This window comes from Lepidochelys kempii, chromosome 21, assembly GCF_965140285.1.
Source record: "Lepidochelys kempii isolate rLepKem1 chromosome 21, rLepKem1.hap1, whole genome shotgun sequence".
NCBI classification, from domain to species: domain Eukaryota; kingdom Metazoa; phylum Chordata; order Testudines; family Cheloniidae; genus Lepidochelys; species Lepidochelys kempii.
In genome coordinates, this window is record NC_136400.1 from 11,586,615 (window position 1) to 11,603,776 (window position 17,162).

Consider the following 17,162-nt stretch of genomic DNA (forward strand, 5'->3'; position numbering starts at 1 on the left):
CTGGGCTGCGCCCTCCCCCTCCCTCCCTTCCTTCACATGGCCTCCAGCCCCGGCCGGCCCTCCCCCGGCCAGGGACCGGGACAGCGCCCCCCGGACCGGCTGGGCTGTGGGGGTCCCCCTCTGCTGGACACGGGCTGGGATACTGGGGTTCCCCTCTGCGGGAAGGAGGGGACAGGGGTCCCCCTTGTTGGAAGGGGGTGGGGCATGGGGGCTGGGGTATTAGGGTCCCCTCTGCTGGAAATGGGCTGGGATACTGGGGTTCCCGTCTGCTGGAAGGAGGGAACGGGGGTCCCCCTTGTTGGAAGGGGGCTGGGGTATTAGGGTCCCCCTCTGCTGGAAACGGGCTGGGATACTGGGGTTCCCTTCTGCGGGAAGGAGGGGACGGGGGTCCCCCTTGTTGGAAGGGGGTGGGGCATGGGGGCTGGGGTATTAGGGTCCCCCTCTCCTGGAAATGGGCTGAGATACTGGGGTTCCCTTCCGCTGGAAGGAGGGGACGGGGGTCCCCCTCGTTGGAAGGGGGGTGGGGTATTAGGGTCCCCCTCTCCTGGAAACGGGCTGGGATACTGGGGTTCCCCTCTGCGGGAAGGAGGGGACGGGGGTCCCCCTTGTTGGAAGGGGGTGGGGCATGGGGGCTGGGGTATTAGGGTCCCCCTCTCCTGGAAATGGGCTGAGATACTGGGGTTCCCTTCCGCTGGAAGGAGGGGACGGGGGTCCCCCTTGTTGGATGGGGGATTGGGGTTCCCATTTGCTGGGAAGGGCTGGGGGATTGGGGGCCCCCTTGTCGGAAGTCTGCTGGAATACTGGGGGTTCCCCTCCGGTGGAAGGGGCTGGGCTATTGGGGCGCCCCTCTAGGGGCAGGGGAGGGGATAGGAGGATATAAGGGGTCTCCCCTCGGGGGGATCCTCTCATGCATGGGCGGTGGGGGGGTCTCTCCACGCTGGAGAAGGGGGTGCTCTCCTGGCGGGGGCAGAGACCCGCCCTGCCAGCGGGCGGGGGGCACAGGCCGGGCCATTGCCCTGGGGCTGCAGCAGAAGAGCTCGCGCCCGCCCCCCAATCACGGCCTCGGACTGCGCTGCTGACGTCAGGCCTGGCGCCGCGCCCGGCTCCAGTTCCCGGCCAGAGAGACGGGCTCGCGCCTCAGCCCACGCCTGCCCCGGGCTTACGCCAGGCCCCGCTGCTCAGCCTCCCCCGGCAGCGCCCCCTGGGGGAGCCGGCCGGGAGCCGGCGGGGCCCAGGCCGTCAGCTGCTCAGCCCTGGGTTCCCACGCTGCGCCCCGGCTTCAGGGCTGGGGGGCGGGGCGCTGAGCCCGGGGTCCTCGCCCTTTCCCCGGGCATCTGCTCTGACCCCAGCCTGCTGGCCTCCCCTTGCCCTTCCTGGCTCCCCGGAGCCTTTCCCAAGAGCAGCCTTGTGCACAAGTAAAGGGCACCCCAAGGTGGAACCAGACCCCAAACTCCCCCCGGATTAGCTCCTGTCTCCCTGACTACTTAGCTGTTGGGCCCCCTCCGCTCTTCCCCGCACACCGCTGAGGGTAAACCCTGGGAAGTTCTGGTTACCGACCTGCTTCTCATTTGGGGACCATGGAGTTTGCTTGTTGACCGACTATTTTTTTTTTTTTACCGTTACACCAGTGCAGGACACCTAGGCTTGTCTTCATGTTGTCCTCCCCTTTCGCACACACCATCTTATTAACATACCACTCCAGACCCAGGTTTTCAAGGCGCACTCAGGGCCGTATCGCCTAGTGCCCAGCACCCACAAGTGGGGCTGGATCTTCCAGGGCCCAGCTCCCATTTAGGCACTTTAATAAAGGACCAATTTTTCAAAAGCATGCAGCAGCTCCCACCGTGGCACCGATGGGCAGATTTTTTCCAAAAAAACTCATCCCCCAGTGTGCTGGGCTCTTCTGAAAACCCGGCCACTAATTTTGGTGCCTAAATAGGAGCTCAGTTCTGTGGAAAATCTGGCCTTGGTTGCAGATGCTGAGCACTTGGAAATACAGCCCTTGCGGTCTAGTTAGATTGTAAGGTCTATGGGGGCAGGGCTTCGGTGCTGGAACTAGGGGTGCTGGGGGTGCTGTCGCACCCCCCTGGCTTGAAGTGGTTTCCAGCACATACAGGGTTTACAGATTGGTTCAATGGCTCTCAGCACCCCAACTATACAAATTGTTCCTGGAGCAGGGACTGTCTTTTTATTCTGTATTTGTACAACCCTTAGTATAGTGGGGTCCTGGTTCATGACTGGAGCTCTAGGCAGTACCAAAATACAAATAATAATTGTAAATGCTTTCCATGTAGTTGGTAAAAATTCACAGTTAAATGACTGCTCACTTAGATTCAGCGTTTCAGGCCATGATCTCTTGTCAGTTTATAAGGCTTGGGCTTTGCTTTTTAGTTTTCATTTAGAACTTGTTTTATTCGAGTGACTCAGGACTAGACAAACACTACCAAGGCCTGTTAAGCTACAGCCACCCCACACATTCAGCAATCTAACATGATGAATAAAACAGCATCAAACTCTCCTGCCCTTGACAGGTGCCTATTGCTAAGCATCTGGGCCAAGCAGTGTAATAAAGGCCTAATCCTGCAAAATTTAAGAACCTGAGTCATTTTGTGTATGGGAAGAGCAATGGGACTATTTGTGTGTGTAAAGTTAAACACATGCATGAGTGGTTGGGACCTTATTTTGTTTAAAGAATCAGATTGAAACTTCTGTGTTGTTTGGATCTGCCCCTTATAGAATGAGGCAAAATTCAGATCCAGTGGTTTGATCCAGTCGTGGGTCAGAAGTCCATAATACTTGCCGCTGCTATTTCTCTTCCACGGGTGGGAAACAGCCACTTCCATTTCCAAATTATAACATAAAAGTGAGGCAAGCAATAAAGCCATAAATAATATTTCCCTGTGGCTGGAAAGTCCGAATCTAGGCAAAACAACAAGACTAGCTACAGCATTGTAAAAATCCCAAACTTGTCCTGACTCGATTAAAAAGACTGTATTTTAAGTCAGTAACAAAACATTGGCTTCCCAATTAGTCCTGGTAGTTCATGGCAAAAAAGGAAGCGACTACTCTAATCATCCAGAAGGCCAGAGATCAAGATTGGTGGCCAGAGGATTCCCTTCCTCTTCTAAGGATTTAAATTACAATGTATATTAAAATAGACAAACCAGAGTAAACAAAACACAGACACAGCCTCTAATGTTTAGCCCTGGTTAAAAGTATTGGAGTGAGATACCTGCTTGCTGAGAAACAGCATGGTCTAGTGGGGTAGGCACTAACTTGGTGCTAAGGACCCCAGGGTTCTAATCCTGCCTTTGTCACTTCTCTGATGGATAAGTTTAGTCAATTACATCTCCTCTGTGGGCTTTTGTTTGTCTGATCTATTGAGACACTAAATTCTTCAGATCAGGGACTATGTGCATGTCCAGTGCCCAGCCCAGTGGTGCTACTCTAGCAGTAATAATCAAGTGCTTGTCCACAGAGCAGGTACCACAAGAAGAGCCCCAAGTACAGAGTCTGAATTCCCTATGCCAGTTTAACTCCATTTGTTCCAGTGCCATTCCTCCTCATTTACACCGGTGTGAGAGAACCAGGCCTCTCCCCAACCGGCCTCAGGCTTATGGAGCTGCCACCCCTGTTCATTCATATATTTCCATGCAGTGGCATAACTCCCCATCTGTCATGTTGAACCATTAGCACAGGGAGTGCTGGATGGCATTGCGTGAGGACGCTAATGCACGTAGGCCTTGTGGAACCAGGTTTAACTAGTGGCAGAAAGGGGCCTGGCCAGGGATGATTGTGAGAACAGGGGGTGGTGTGGGAGCATCACCAAAAGGGGGCAAATGAGGAGCAGGAGCCACCAGGAGAGAGGTTTGGGCAGCGCACGGGTAGAACTGAGGACCAAGATGTAGGCTGGGCAAAGTGATGAGAAAAGAGGCCTGGGCATTGTCTGTGGCCTACAGTAGGCGGAGGTTGTGCAGGATCAGGACCCAGACACAGCGGCAGGCCAATCACAACCAACTTTCGTGGTGGGCAGGCTGTGAGCATGAGGCCTTGAACTCATCCCCTCCTGCTTACTGGTAGAGCTGAAATTTGCCTGATAGGCAGAGCATCTACTGGGGACTCCAACCACAATGTTCTGGGTGACCCTGTGGCCACTGGCTAGAAGAGCAGGAGCCTTGATTAACCAGCCCTGGGAGGTAAGGCTTTACCCTACCTTAGAGTGTAATATTTTTTTTTCCACTTTCCATTGCATGCAACTGTCTTAGAGTTGTGAAACTAAAATGCATCTCCCTTCTGGTTTCCCCACCCGCCCACGCTCTGGGCCTCTAATGGGAGGCATGCCATTAATATGGCTGAGAGTATTTCGCTTTGGGTGAAATTCAGCCCTGTGGAGGGAGTATACGCTGCCACACTTAAGACCTCCAACTAGAACTTAAGTGAGGCATAGGCCTCATGCTCGTACTCAGCACAGGAGCATCGCTCAGTGTGAGCTGTAAAATCCTTTAAAAGAAAAATATTTTAGGCCTAAACTACGTTGATAAGATCTCTTATTTTTTGATCTTTCCCTGCAGCAAACATTCCTTTTGCCCCTCCCACTATCTTCATGCATTGGTCTTTCTTTGCATCCATCACACTCTCAACAGCACAAAACAGATGCACATTTCAACTGCTTCAACCCTTATTCTCTTCTGCTGTCTCTGGCACTAGCAGCCGGAGCAAACAAAGGACCAAGTATCTCCTGCCCTCCTAAATTGTTTTCAGTTGTTTCTTGTAGTGCAGTTGGTTTCAGTTTTGATTATTTGCAAGTGTAACCGAGTTTGAGATTACTGGTGTGTGCGTTAATTGTTGTTGGCTGCATGCATGTGTTGCTAGAATTGTGCTTGTTGTTTATACACTGTGGGGTCTGTTTTTCAATTAGCTTTGTGTTTGCTCTCTGCGGTAGTGTTACAATAATTGTTTAGGTTGTGTTGGGTTGGTATTTGGATTAGGTAAACATATTTTTCTAGGGATCAGAGGCAATAATGGATAAAACTGAAAAAATTCAGATGTTTGACTTGGATGGTACTCACCCAAAAACAAAAAAACACACACTTTAGGGAAAGTTTTGTGCCAGGCCTTTTAATGAAACTTATAGGTGCCCCCTTTCTGATGGATCCAAATAGCACTGAACTGCTGTTCTTGGTATATTTTGGCTCTTCGTTTTCCATCTATGCTCAGGTAATCATGAAGAGCATGAAAAAACCCACCCTCAGAAGGTATCCAGACTTTTTCCAGTCTCGGCAGAGGTTTGGTTCCAGTTTGGAATCTGGGCTGAAAGTTCTTACTTTCTACACTTTGATTATCCCTAATCAGAGGCTGCAGGCACAGAAGAACAGTGAATGTAATGGGGACAGAGCCTCTGATCTGGAACAATGCAATCCGACCCTCTGATCTAGAACAGTTGGGTCTGACCTGCCTAATGCTCCACCTTTTAAGCACACAAGAGGTCCTCAGCTCTCATGGTGTGGTTGTAGGAGATAAGTCTTGGAGGTGCCCAGGTTGCCTGGTGGTGGTAAGATGAATTATCCCCACCATCTCCTCCATGCTTAGGCCCTACCTTTTTCCTGATACAACAAGGCTACATCCTGGTAAAGGGGGATGAGCTACAAAACTCTCTAGTGCCTCAGACAGAGGGTGGCTGATAGCAGCCCATGGACTCACTCCCGGTGAGAACATGGATGGCTGTTGCAAAAGACGACAGTTCTTTGGGAGTTCCTCTGAAGCACAGCCTTTGTTTGTTTTTTTTAATAATTTGTCTTTAAAAATCAGTCATCTGGGATCACAAACATTACTATGTGTTAGTCATTCTGATTATTGCACGACCCCACATGGCACAACAGGGGTAGGAAGTCAGGGTCTGATACCTACCTACCCCTGACAACCCACAGGGTAGGAAGGGGTGCAGTGGCTCAGTGAAGGCTGCTCTCTTCTTTGCACTGTGAGCAGTAAGGAGGTACTTTATACCCCGTTACTACACTGTGTGGCTGGGCTTACGTGGACCTGCCTCAGTGCTAGGGCCTGGACTGGATGACTTCTTGAGGTACCTTCCAGTCCTACATTTCTAAGATTCTATAATTAGCACTGGGTCGTTGCCTCTCCAGATTTTCCATGGGAGATCAGAGGCCATGACCCCCGGCTCCCTGCTAGTTTTGGGGCTGCAGCTCTGGTTTCTTCCTCCCCCCCCCCCAAGCATTCATCACCACTGCCTTATTCATGGATTTGCTTGGGAGCCTTGCCATGGCAGTACAGTTGAGTTGTCACTCCACCGAGGGAGTTTATGAAAGAGAAGCAGGGATAGAGTCCCTCCCCCCCCTCAGAACAATGACTGTTAAAGGAGTGGAAAGGGTGACAGCTTAACAGTTAATAGTGACTTCCTTACTGCGTCAATTTACAGAGCACCTTCCAATCCTTCTGATACACTGACCTGCATGATTCACTGACAGACAACAGTCATCTGATGCCCCACAGCACTTGGCAGCAGTTTAGGACAGGAAGTGAAGAACAGCATGGCATCCAATCGAAGCACAAAGGAGACTGTTCAGTAGACAAAAGCTAGTTACCCAAATTAGCCCTGGTGTCTTGGCCAAATTTCAAAACGTACCTGCTCTTCCAGAAAACACCCTGGAGAGCTGAAGTGACGAGTGGTCAGAAGGCTGGGCTGGGAGGACTTCTCAGAGAGACAAGGCCATGCCACTAATCAATACACAAGGACTGACTCAGAAGGAAGAGCGCCACGCCTTCTGAGTCATGACCAGCACTTCCTGGAGCACCTTGCATTTCCCCCTTGAGGTCTCTTCTCCAAGTAAGGACCCAACCCAATCATGCTCAGCTTGTCAGGTGGAACCGGATCCCAGCCAGCGGTGGTGTGGCTGCAGGCTGCACTGCCTGCTAGGCAGGGAGGTTAGAACAGGGGTAGGAGCGTTTGCAATTCATATTCATCCAATAAAGGTAACTCAAGGCCCAGTCTGTCTTTTAAGAGAGTCCCCTCCCATTAGGCATTAGGAGGGGGCTGGCTCTGAATCTTTCCTTTGTGGAGCAGCCCAGCTGCGTTTACCTTCCATCCACTTGATGCGAGAGATTTTACATTACTGTGGCCTCAGCTGGTTGCTTCAATATTTGCAGCCATTGGCAAGATTTGGACACTCAAAGCAAGTGGCGCTGGGGCCATTCTCATTCAGAAAGGCCTGTAGGGAGGGAAGGAGGGAGATGACATACACCATGCAGAGGGGATTTGGAGTTCCTCAAGGGCCGACTCCTTGGCGCGTAAGGAAAGGTTAACGACCTCGAAGCATGGACAGAGACTCAAATTGCTCAGCATTTTATGTAGCACAGCGAGTGCTCAACGGCACCTGCTCACAATGGCAGCGTTTTATATCCCGTTTGTGCTGCTATCAATGACTATGCAAGACACAGGGCAATGGAGAATCAGGCCCTGGGTGTAAGAAGCAAGGCAGGAGGGGTCAGAGCTGGGGCCGTTGGGAACCAGGGTGATAGGATACAGGGAGTGGATGAGGCTGAGGGTGGGAGCTGGGAACAGGGTAGGGATCCGGTACAAGACTAGAAGTCAGGTAGCAGACAGCAGGGTCTGTGGTAGCAGCAAACCAGGACTCACCTTGTTGCACAGACACCTTACTTGACAGCTTTCAGAGTAGCAGCCATGTTAGTCTGTATCCGCAAAAAGAAAAGGAGTACTTGTGGCACCTTAGAGACTAACAAATTTATTTGAGCATAAGCTTTCGTGAGCTACAGCTCACTTCATCGGATGCATTACTGTGTCTCTTTCTAGCTTAAATAGTGTACTTGGCCCAATCAGGGACTCTGGAGCTTCTCCAATCAGGTCCCTGTGGGTGACACCTTATCCTTACCCCAGTACTCCAGTCACTAGTAGACCCGTCGGGTGGTGCTGGTGTTGTGGATGCAGGCCCAGCTTCAGGGCCTGCAGATAGTCACAAGGGGCCACTTCCCAATGGGTGCACGGGGGGGAGATGGTAATGCCTAGGTTTGGAATTAGGTCCATCTCTGCTCCTACAAAATCCAGGCAAGCTCTTTACAAAGCTTGGGCCAGGTGCTGGTTAGAAGTGCCTTCACAAGTACATACCATGAACCAGCTGTGTCTGCTGCATAGCTAGAGGCCAGAGTATTGCTCTTCAAGAAATCAATACATCTTCTGCCTGGAGAGGGAGGAATCACATTGGCTGGACAGTGCGAGTGAGGGATACTTACCCTTCCATTCCCTTGCTGTACCTATTCTGGGGATAGAGAAAGCACTCTGGTCCAGCACGAAGTTCAATTTCATTTTTTTAATGAACAGAGACTTGTCACCACAGTTTTTCATTTATTGACCGTTATCATACAAAGAAAACAAATTAACTGCCTCCCACACTCCTTTGTTATTTAAATCTAATGCTACAATATATAAAACAGAATCTAAAAACCTCTAAAAAAGTACTTCCAGGACTCCGAGGAACTTCCTGAAAGGATGAAGTCAGAGTAACCATTGGGCTCATCTGCTAAGTATATAGAGGGAGCGATTCTGCTTTGTGGTCTGGGACCAGTGACCAGTTCTGAACCACCCAGAGACTCGATGGAGACAAGAGTACATGATATTCTGGTATTCTACAGTAATGATCCAACCCACTATAGCTTAAAAGAGCATCTCTGCAGTGCTTGGGGCCATCTCTTCCATCAGGGTGGAAGCTGAGGAAGACAGAACAGTGACTGTGTGATATCTGACCTGCTACACCCTAATCGGTAGATACATATTTGCATTTAACGACTCCACTTGGTCTCCTTCAGCACCACTGTCCAGGTGTGCACAGGTAACATTAGTAATACCAGTCCAGCTGTTATTCACATCTGCAGAGTGATTCACGGGTTCTCGATTGTCAGCACAGATCCCCGTATTGTAGGCAAACCCCTGTCTAGCTCAGCCCCTCCGACTGGCCTAGGCTCAGGACAGCTCAGGGACGTAGGGCTCCCAGGTGTGTTATTCACAGGCCAGCTTCCCATCAAAGCTGGACAGGGCAATGGCGAAAGCCTGCACGGCGCACATGGGATAGTTGTAGTCCATGGTGAAAGCGTCGTCCGCCACGCGGCCGAACTGCATCACAATGTAGTCAGCTGAAAGAGAGGAGGTAAGAGGCCACCAGGGCAAACATGCACACAAACTGGTTCCTGGGCTGGTCTGAGTGCCAAGGGTCAAAGCCCCACACCCTCGACTCAGCCAGGCAGCCAGAACTCTGGCTTAGGAGACTGCCCAAGGCTACGCAGTCTCTGGCAGAGGCCAGAACAGAATTCAGATCTCCAGCGGCCTGGTCCCTCCCAGTCACTTTGAACCTTGTGAGCCGCATCAGTTTCCCCATCGGTGACCCAGGGATAACTGAACGGGTTGAGAGGCTTGATTCATTAATGCTTTGAGATCCCTGACAAGGAGGAGGCACCAGATGAACTGCTCCTCTATAGCATCCAGAAAACCCACGAGGAAGTCCATCTGGTGACATTTCCAGCTCAGTTTTTCAGATCCCAGAGGCTGAAGTCATACCCCTAGGGATCTGAATGCCAAGGGGCTCAGTTTGAACCCAACCTCTGCAGTTTGTCCATCGAAGGTGACCTTCCAAAGAAGCAATGTCGCTTGCGTCACGTCTCCGCGTTTGAGTGTGTGGGTCCTGCACCTGCCGCCAGCTCCCAGGCGGTGGCTGAGCGAAGCACCGCGCCATGGGGGACTGAACGGCCGCGGGGCTCTCGCTCAAATGTCAAACCCAGCAGAGCAGGAGGGGGCTGAGCAGGGTGGAGGCAGAGCTCAGCCACTTGCCTGATAATAAACGTTGCCATTTAATCAGCAGAACCAGCCCTGCCCCTCTCAGCGCCGCTCCCTTACTGATAGGGTAAGAGACCACAGGAGCCCCAGACCCTGCCTCTCCCAAGGGGAAACTGATCCCTTGCTAGAATTCCTGACCTGACCATTCTCAGCTCTGCAACTCAGTGGCACTCCCCCAGCCCACAGCCTCTCCTTTTTCCTTTTGTTACAACAGCGAGGGTGACAGGAAAGCTGTAAAAATAACCGGGAGGCCCCCTGACAGGTTCTTTCTGTCCTGTAATCCAACACTCTGGACACAAACGTCCCCTGATTGGACTGGACAGGTGACAGGCAGAAGAGTCTCTCACTGCTTTGCACACTTCATAAAGCCGCTGAGCTGCCCTCGCTCACATATTCGCAGGTGGTCTCTGCCTTGAGTCTGGGGCACAGGGTGGGTGGAGCCCTACAGCCCCCAAGCAGTCAGCTGTCTGAACTTCGAACCCTCTGACTGATCCTCAGGGACCTTCCAAATCCAGCCAACTCATGAAGCCAACCAAGTAAAATGTCGCTCTGTCTCCAGCATCAGCCGAGTTGGAACGGAGCCAACACAGGATTGTTTCGCCCTGTGGGTGAGACTCCCCCGCCCCGGAGCAGAGGCTGTACAAGGTCTGTGGATTGCTGAACTCCCACTTATGCCCAGGGGCCAGAATTTTCAAAGAGTCTCATCACACCCCCCAACTTGGGGCCAGGTTTCCCAAAGAGCCCAGCTCCCCAAAGCTGATCACCTACCTAGCCTGACCTCCGGAAAAGCACAGGCCCCTGAGAACTGCCCCAAATCATTCTTCCCTCTATGGTCGTACATGGGATGCGGGGAGTTCAGATGCCATGGATTCAAAACCAGCCACAAAAGGGGCCCATGTAACACTGGTGTAAGCAGGTGCTCAGCTATTGGCATCGGTGGGAGCTGGGCTTGCTTACACCAGGGCTGGATTTGGTCTGTGACCCTTCCCGGGCTCTACCCTTTGTTTATCGAATGGGTTTCAGTGCGGGGTGCTCACTGCCTCTCTTGTCCCCCTTCCCCCAGCTCAGGACCTGGGCCCAGCGGGCCCAGGTTGGGGCGACCTGCTTCTGGAGCTGTCCCCGTCAGCGGGGCCCCCACCAGGAATGGCCAGCGGCACTGACGGCCTGGGTGGGGACTTCTGGACAGCTTCGTCCTAGGGCCTTATCCTAGTTATTCATCCAGTGACCAGCAGTGAGAAACTGAGCCAGGAGCCCTTGTTTAAAGGCCAGGAGGGGAACAGTTTCCTTGCAGCTCGAACCGCGCCCAGGGAAGGTTCCAGGCTCAAGCTGCACGAGCCGGGCTGGGGAACGGCAGAACTTGGGCAGGCTCCCCCGTCCACCAGATCCAGGTAGCCCCAGTCCCCTCGCACAACCTGCCTGGCCCTCTGGCTCCCCCGGTGCTCCACTCCAGCATGATCCACACGGAGCACGAATTTGGCCCACCATGGGCACAGAGCTATGAGTAGCAAGGCTCCTCAGGGGTACCATTCTGCTTGGACAATGGGCCAAACGTTCCCTCGGAGCAGGTTCCTTGCAGAGCGTAGCCCCTTATTTAAAGTGAGATTATGGTCCGGAAACTCACACCCGGACTCCTCTCAGATCAAATGGACTGCGAGTTTCCAAGCGGGAGCAGGACCTCTCCAGCTGCAAATCCCACCACTCAGCCTGCTGGGACCGTTCCTTCTCCCCCGCTGTAAAGATTCTGCCCCACCACTGGCTGCCTGACTCTCCGGCTGATGCCTGAAGCTGACAGACTCAGCTGACCCTCCGGGGTGGTGCTGGCTTTGAAGGGCCGTCAGGAGCGGAAACTCGCTTTGGCTCAGATGCTGCCTACGCCCAGGGAGCAGAAAGGGCGAATGACGTGACCGTGCTCAGTAAGGTGCGTGCCCAGCACCGGAGCTGCCATGTCAGTAACGTGCGAGCCCCAGAGCAGGGCGCCAGGACTGTGCTCCGGGGACAGACCTCAGCAGCCCACCTCCTGACCTCAGCCGGAAAAGCTGCCGAGGACACCACGTCCTCCACAGGCTCCCAGTTCCTGTCTGGTGCCAATTCAAGGCCCAGATCAGCTTTCCCTTCGTATCCCAGGGACACAGATACTCTGCCCCGGGATAATGCTGCTCACAATGACCAGACTGAAGCTCACAAGCACAAAACCTAAGCCAGAGAGATGGAGTGAGAGCCCTCCAGACTGACAACCTCCACCTCATCTTGCCATAGCTTGCTCAGGGAATTGCCTGTGTCTCGCACGCTGTTCCCTGACCAGGGAATTGACCTTGCATGGTGACTCTCCCTATGGACTTACGATCGTTGCTGTGCACGATCTGGAAGTTCTTGACGGAGGCATGGGTGACTCTGCCATGGAAGTTCAGGACGTAAGACTGGGTCTCATCATTCCATACCGGGGCCTTGTTGTGCAGCTCGATCAGGTTGTCCATGTTCTTGTTCTGCCATCTCGTAAGCAGCCCGTCGTTATCCTGGGACCAGAGAGAAAACACGCTCAGGAGACAGCACAAGAAAGGCGTGTGTGAGTCTTTCTACCCCTGAGAATATTTCCCAGGATGTGCAGGGTCTGGATGAGGCTGTGTACAATGTTTGCACACCCGTGTACTCCTCCCAACATCAAGGGGAGCTGGCCACGGAGATCCAAGGCGGTATATGGTCCCATGTGTGCATCCGGGCACTTGTCTGGACCTTCCATGCCCCTTTAAATCGTCTCCATGCTGTAGGCTTCTGCCATTCTGTTCGAGTTCTTATACCATGCCTGTCCCCGTGGCATCTGAGTGCCTGGGTGGGGAACTACCAGCTCCCTTAGGGATTGCTAAGAAGTGGGCTATGCCACGGAGGAAAGCGGGGGCCTGCTCCCAGCATTGCTGGCTGGTGCGCCAACTTACGTTTCGGGGCCGGATTGGCACCCGCTCATTGTCCGAATTCATTCCAGGGATGATCACGGTCATCTTCCGGGGTCCTTTGAACCCTAAAACGTTTGTCTCCTGAAACAGAAACCCCAGCGGTCTCCTCAGGACGTCACCGGAGGCTCACGCATGCCAAACAGGGAGAACAAACATCCCACTCAGGACTTAGCAGCTCTTTCCTGACCCACTGGTACCAGCAGCGCGCGTCCGGGACTCCCTATCGTGACCTGGATACGCAGTGCTCCACACTGCCCTGCCTCCCATCCAGATGTGCACGCAGCACAGCTGGGATGCGTGTACGGAGAAGCTCGTCCTGCCGCCGCCCAGGCTGTGCCTGCCCGGTGGCTCAACCGCTGCTCTCCAGGACAGGATGCAGGACAGCCGCGTTTACTGGCAGTGAATCCGGGAATCTCTCAGTCTGGCACAGACTGCAGCGGGCACAGGAGTCTGAGTAGCCACTGTGGGATGCTGCCCAGTGAGCGCGGTTCTCTACCAGGGGAAGGTGGAAGGAGCCTACGTCTGTTACTTACATACACGACGGCTGACAGCTCCTGTCGCACGTTTGACCAGTCGGCGTTAGCTCTGTCGGGGTTCACACCATTATCAAACACGGTAAACTTAGTCCCCATTAAGTTGGATCTACAACAAAAGACAGAAATCGGGCTGAGGACCTGGGGGAGGGGGGTGTATGTGCCACCGTCACCCCTCTCCTGATCCTCTATTTGTCCTTCCTTAGGTTACCCTCTGTGCTGCTCTGAAAGGGGTCTCCAGGGCATCAGGGTATCTCAGCAGATGCCCCCCAGCAGCACAATCAAAGGGAGGAAACAGGAGGGAATGTGGGGTCTTTGCAGTGGTCCCCAAAGCCCAGATCTCTGCGCAGGGAGCGAGAGGAGCAGCTCTCCTCTACCAGAGTCTGTCAAGGACAGTCACTTACTGACAAGCACCTGATTAATGGGGAGGTGGGAGGGGCATGGGTTGTATCCTGCACAGGGAACAACCTGCACCAGGCCCAGCTCTGTACGGCCACATGAGACTCCAAGGCATGGAAGAGCTTCCTCCAGACCCAGCTGCCCCTTGCACACAGCTCCCCTGATCCATCGCACCCTTCAGTTTGCCTTGCACATTTGTGTAGATTGCTGGCATTTCCCTGGATAGCCAAATGGGGCTGGATCTAGGCACAGAGGAGACTTGGGGGTCCCAATCCCACCGTGCTTCCCAATGACCCTTTTCACCAATGCAGCAACCAAGCAGGTCTCCTAACTGCAAATGCACCCTGGATTCCTTTTCACCAGGGTTGTCGTGCTTTGAGGGGCTTTGTGGGTAAGATTCTGGATAGGCACCTGCTACACACAACTGAGCAGAAACATACACTCTGCAGCAGGAGAATAGCATGTCACAGACACTGGTCAGTTCGTGGGTGATTCCCATGGCCCCTGCACTAGTCCTGCTACACCCCCATATAAGTGGGGGCTTATGTGCGCGCTGGTTTAACTTAAAAGGGCTTAAACAAGGGATGCAAAGTCTCACGTCGACCCTTGTAAATGGGTTTAAACTGGTTCTCTCTGTAACTTGCACCTGCAAAGTTACTCACTCATGCTACCTCGATGTAAGACGACGGGTTTGCACTGACCGAAGAGAGTCCACACACAGTGTTGTGCTGGTATAACAAAACCTGCTTGCAATCACACCTTTAGGTAAACTGGTGCAAGTCTGCACGCAGAGCAGGTCTTGGCTCCCTGGGCAGCTCTGTGCTTAGCCTACGCTTGAGGTAGCCCACCTCCGCTAGTCACTGCATTGCACTGAGCTAACATCCTGTCATTTATGGGTGCTCGCAGGGTGGAACCTGTCTCTGAACTGCCATACACACAGCTGCCTCCCACCCCCTGCTCCAACAGACCACAGTGAACTCCCCTGGCCGGCGGCAGCGAAGGCTGCTGGGACGTGCAGGACTCCTCCCTGCTGAAAGCAGGGTCAAGAGGTGACCTCTCTCCCCTTCAGAAAGAACCAGACGAGCCAGTTCTCCCCTCCCTGCCCCCCAGCGCCAGTCCAGAAGCCAGATCTAGTCACAGGAGGCTCCAGTTCCAGCCAGAAAAGCTGTGACCCCCAGCTGCAAAGTCAGAAGGACTCAACTGGGTCGCAGTGGGAAGCAGCAACCTAGACAACACGTGCACCCTCTTCGGCTCCTCGTTGCGTTTCCAAGCAGCTGCCAATCTTGGGTCCCCTCCCGCCAAGAGTTGTCTTTTGGGAGGCTGAACTGTGTGGGACTCATTCCTCCACCTGAGGGATTCAGTGCAAGCCCCGTTCCCCCTGCCCCATGTCCATGGGGGACATGTTCTCCCCACATCACCCATCGAAGGACCAGTTTCCACCCTATGTGCAGTATCAGTGCAGGGCCTGCACTGTAGATAGTAAGCCAACCTGCCCGAATGGAGCTGGGGGGGAAGCTGAATGGTGCAGTGTGGGCCACATCTCCATGTAGGAAGGAGGGTACGTACATGGGGAAACTACACCTGAGCCCGGGAAGTGAGGGAAGCAGGGGTGGAAGGATCACCCCTTGCCCACTGTCTCCTGATAGCTTTTAGACATCAATTTAGTGCGAGTGAAAGGAGCCAGATGGACAGTCCTGGAGTCCTCTCTGTATCCCTGCAGCAGGGACAGACCAGAGAGGGACAGGGCTGGCTGCTCTCATGCTGCACCCACCAAGGGCCCATCCTGTTCTGGACGGACCCCTCTAGGGCTGAGATAAGAGTTCAGTCCCAATGGCCCAGACCGCCCCTGGATGCTCTGCCGAGACTGCTAGCCAGGGGGCTGATTAGTGTCAAGTATGAAGGCATTTTTCATGATGTGAACAACTGTCCATGGGGAACACGATTGGGACCCACCAAATCACTGCCTGCAGCCTACCCAACAGCCCTCGGTCGGTGACCACTTGCACTCATTACCGACCAGGATGGGATCTGAACCCGTGACCCATCCCTCCCAACATGGGCTGTCAAGTTCTGTCCGGAGGAAAGGGCCCGGGAGCCCTCCACTTGCCACAGAGCATTCACTTCACCATGCAGCAGCGTTTGCTAAACCAGGGTTTTACATAATCCCAGCAGATGGGGCTTCAGAGCCGCAGGAACAGGAGAATGCAGGAAATCGCCCAGGCAGCAGGAGACCTAGGCTGGTATGATTCCAGCCGTACAGGGCAGACGCTGCAATATAGCAGATATTCTCACTTCACTCCCTGGCACGGTCACCTGAGAAATTGCTCTGGACTCATGGAAATGGGAGGCGGGCCCGGACTCCATTTTGCCTGGTGCCACAGCTTCTCATACCTCAACTTCCCAATGAAGTTCTCTCCGCCTCGGGACAAATCAGTGGGATCAATGGAAATCAGGTAGTTCGAGGTCTTGCTCTTTTTCCGCTTCCGACCAGCCAGCAGGAACACCTGTCGGAGACGGGAAGGAAGGGGCGGGATTACAGGGGCTGAGCGGGGATTGCTCAATTGTTGCAACTCACGGTAAGTAGGACTGAAGCCACACACCTTGAAGAACTTCTACCTGGCTCAAAACACACTCAAGCTGCTTACTAACAGGCTGCTGGGAGTACAGCACCTCCCTAGTAAATACAGAGCTCAGTACAAGGCCACTGTCCTGATATGCAAAGCCCTCTTGGTGACCTGCCTTAGCTACCATAGAGATCGCATGTCTCCAGGACCACCACCGTCTGTGACGGTTGCCTTCCCTGGAACAATGAAACACCACACAGGAGAAGCTCGGAGTGCTCTGCAGGAGGCAGCTTTCACAGGAGCTGGGCCTAGACCCACTGACGCAAGAGATGGGAATGACTAGGGAGCTCACCATGTTCCAGACTAACTGCTAGACTCATGTCTGGGACTTAGATTTCCATGGATCCTTACCTTCCTTTGGGGGGGGTCTTTTTAAAGTCTCTGGGGATGGTGGTTCTTGGACATTCTGGCTTGTGCAATAGGACAAGCTCATGAGGGCCAGTCTTGTGACATTTACGTGACCCATACTGCAGCAGAACAAGATACAAGAGGAGAGGGTGGCAGCCCAATGTCACCGGGCTGTGATTGTGATGACATCTTATGGGTCTCCCAAATGGAGACACTCTCAAAGACACTGGTTACGCGGTGACCCTGCCTGGGGAGTTCGGTTCTGTGCCGGGCCTTGTATTCACACACTGGGTATGTCTACGCTGCAAATTAAAACCCATGGTGCAGAGTCTCAGAGCCTGGGTTAATTGACTTGGGCTCTCAGGATATGCCTACACAGGGTATGCGAGGTGGGAAGGCCCCAAAGTCTACATAGCAATGGAACAGCTCCGCATCCCGAGCCCAAGTCACCTGG

General features: G+C 53.5%; 1 protein-coding gene across 2 annotated transcripts in view; it reads right to left on the minus strand.

Moving 5' to 3' along the window:
- Window positions 1-8,362: 8,362 nt before the first annotated feature.
- The window catches only part of TULP1 (TUB like protein 1), a 32,879-nt gene continuing 24,079 nt past the window's right edge, over window positions 8,363-17,162 (minus strand). For both annotated transcript variants that reach the window (XM_073320051.1, XM_073320053.1), the window contains exons 9-13: window positions 16,128-16,240; window positions 13,338-13,446; window positions 12,787-12,885; window positions 12,198-12,369; window positions 8,363-9,159 (exon numbers count right to left, since the gene is read on the minus strand). In XM_073320051.1, the coding sequence (XP_073176152.1) occupies window positions 9,026-9,159; window positions 12,198-12,369; window positions 12,787-12,885; window positions 13,338-13,446; window positions 16,128-16,240 (627 nt within the window). In that variant the 3' untranslated portion in view covers window positions 8,363-9,025. The remainder of the gene's footprint in view (window positions 9,160-12,197; window positions 12,370-12,786; window positions 12,886-13,337; window positions 13,447-16,127; window positions 16,241-17,162) is intronic.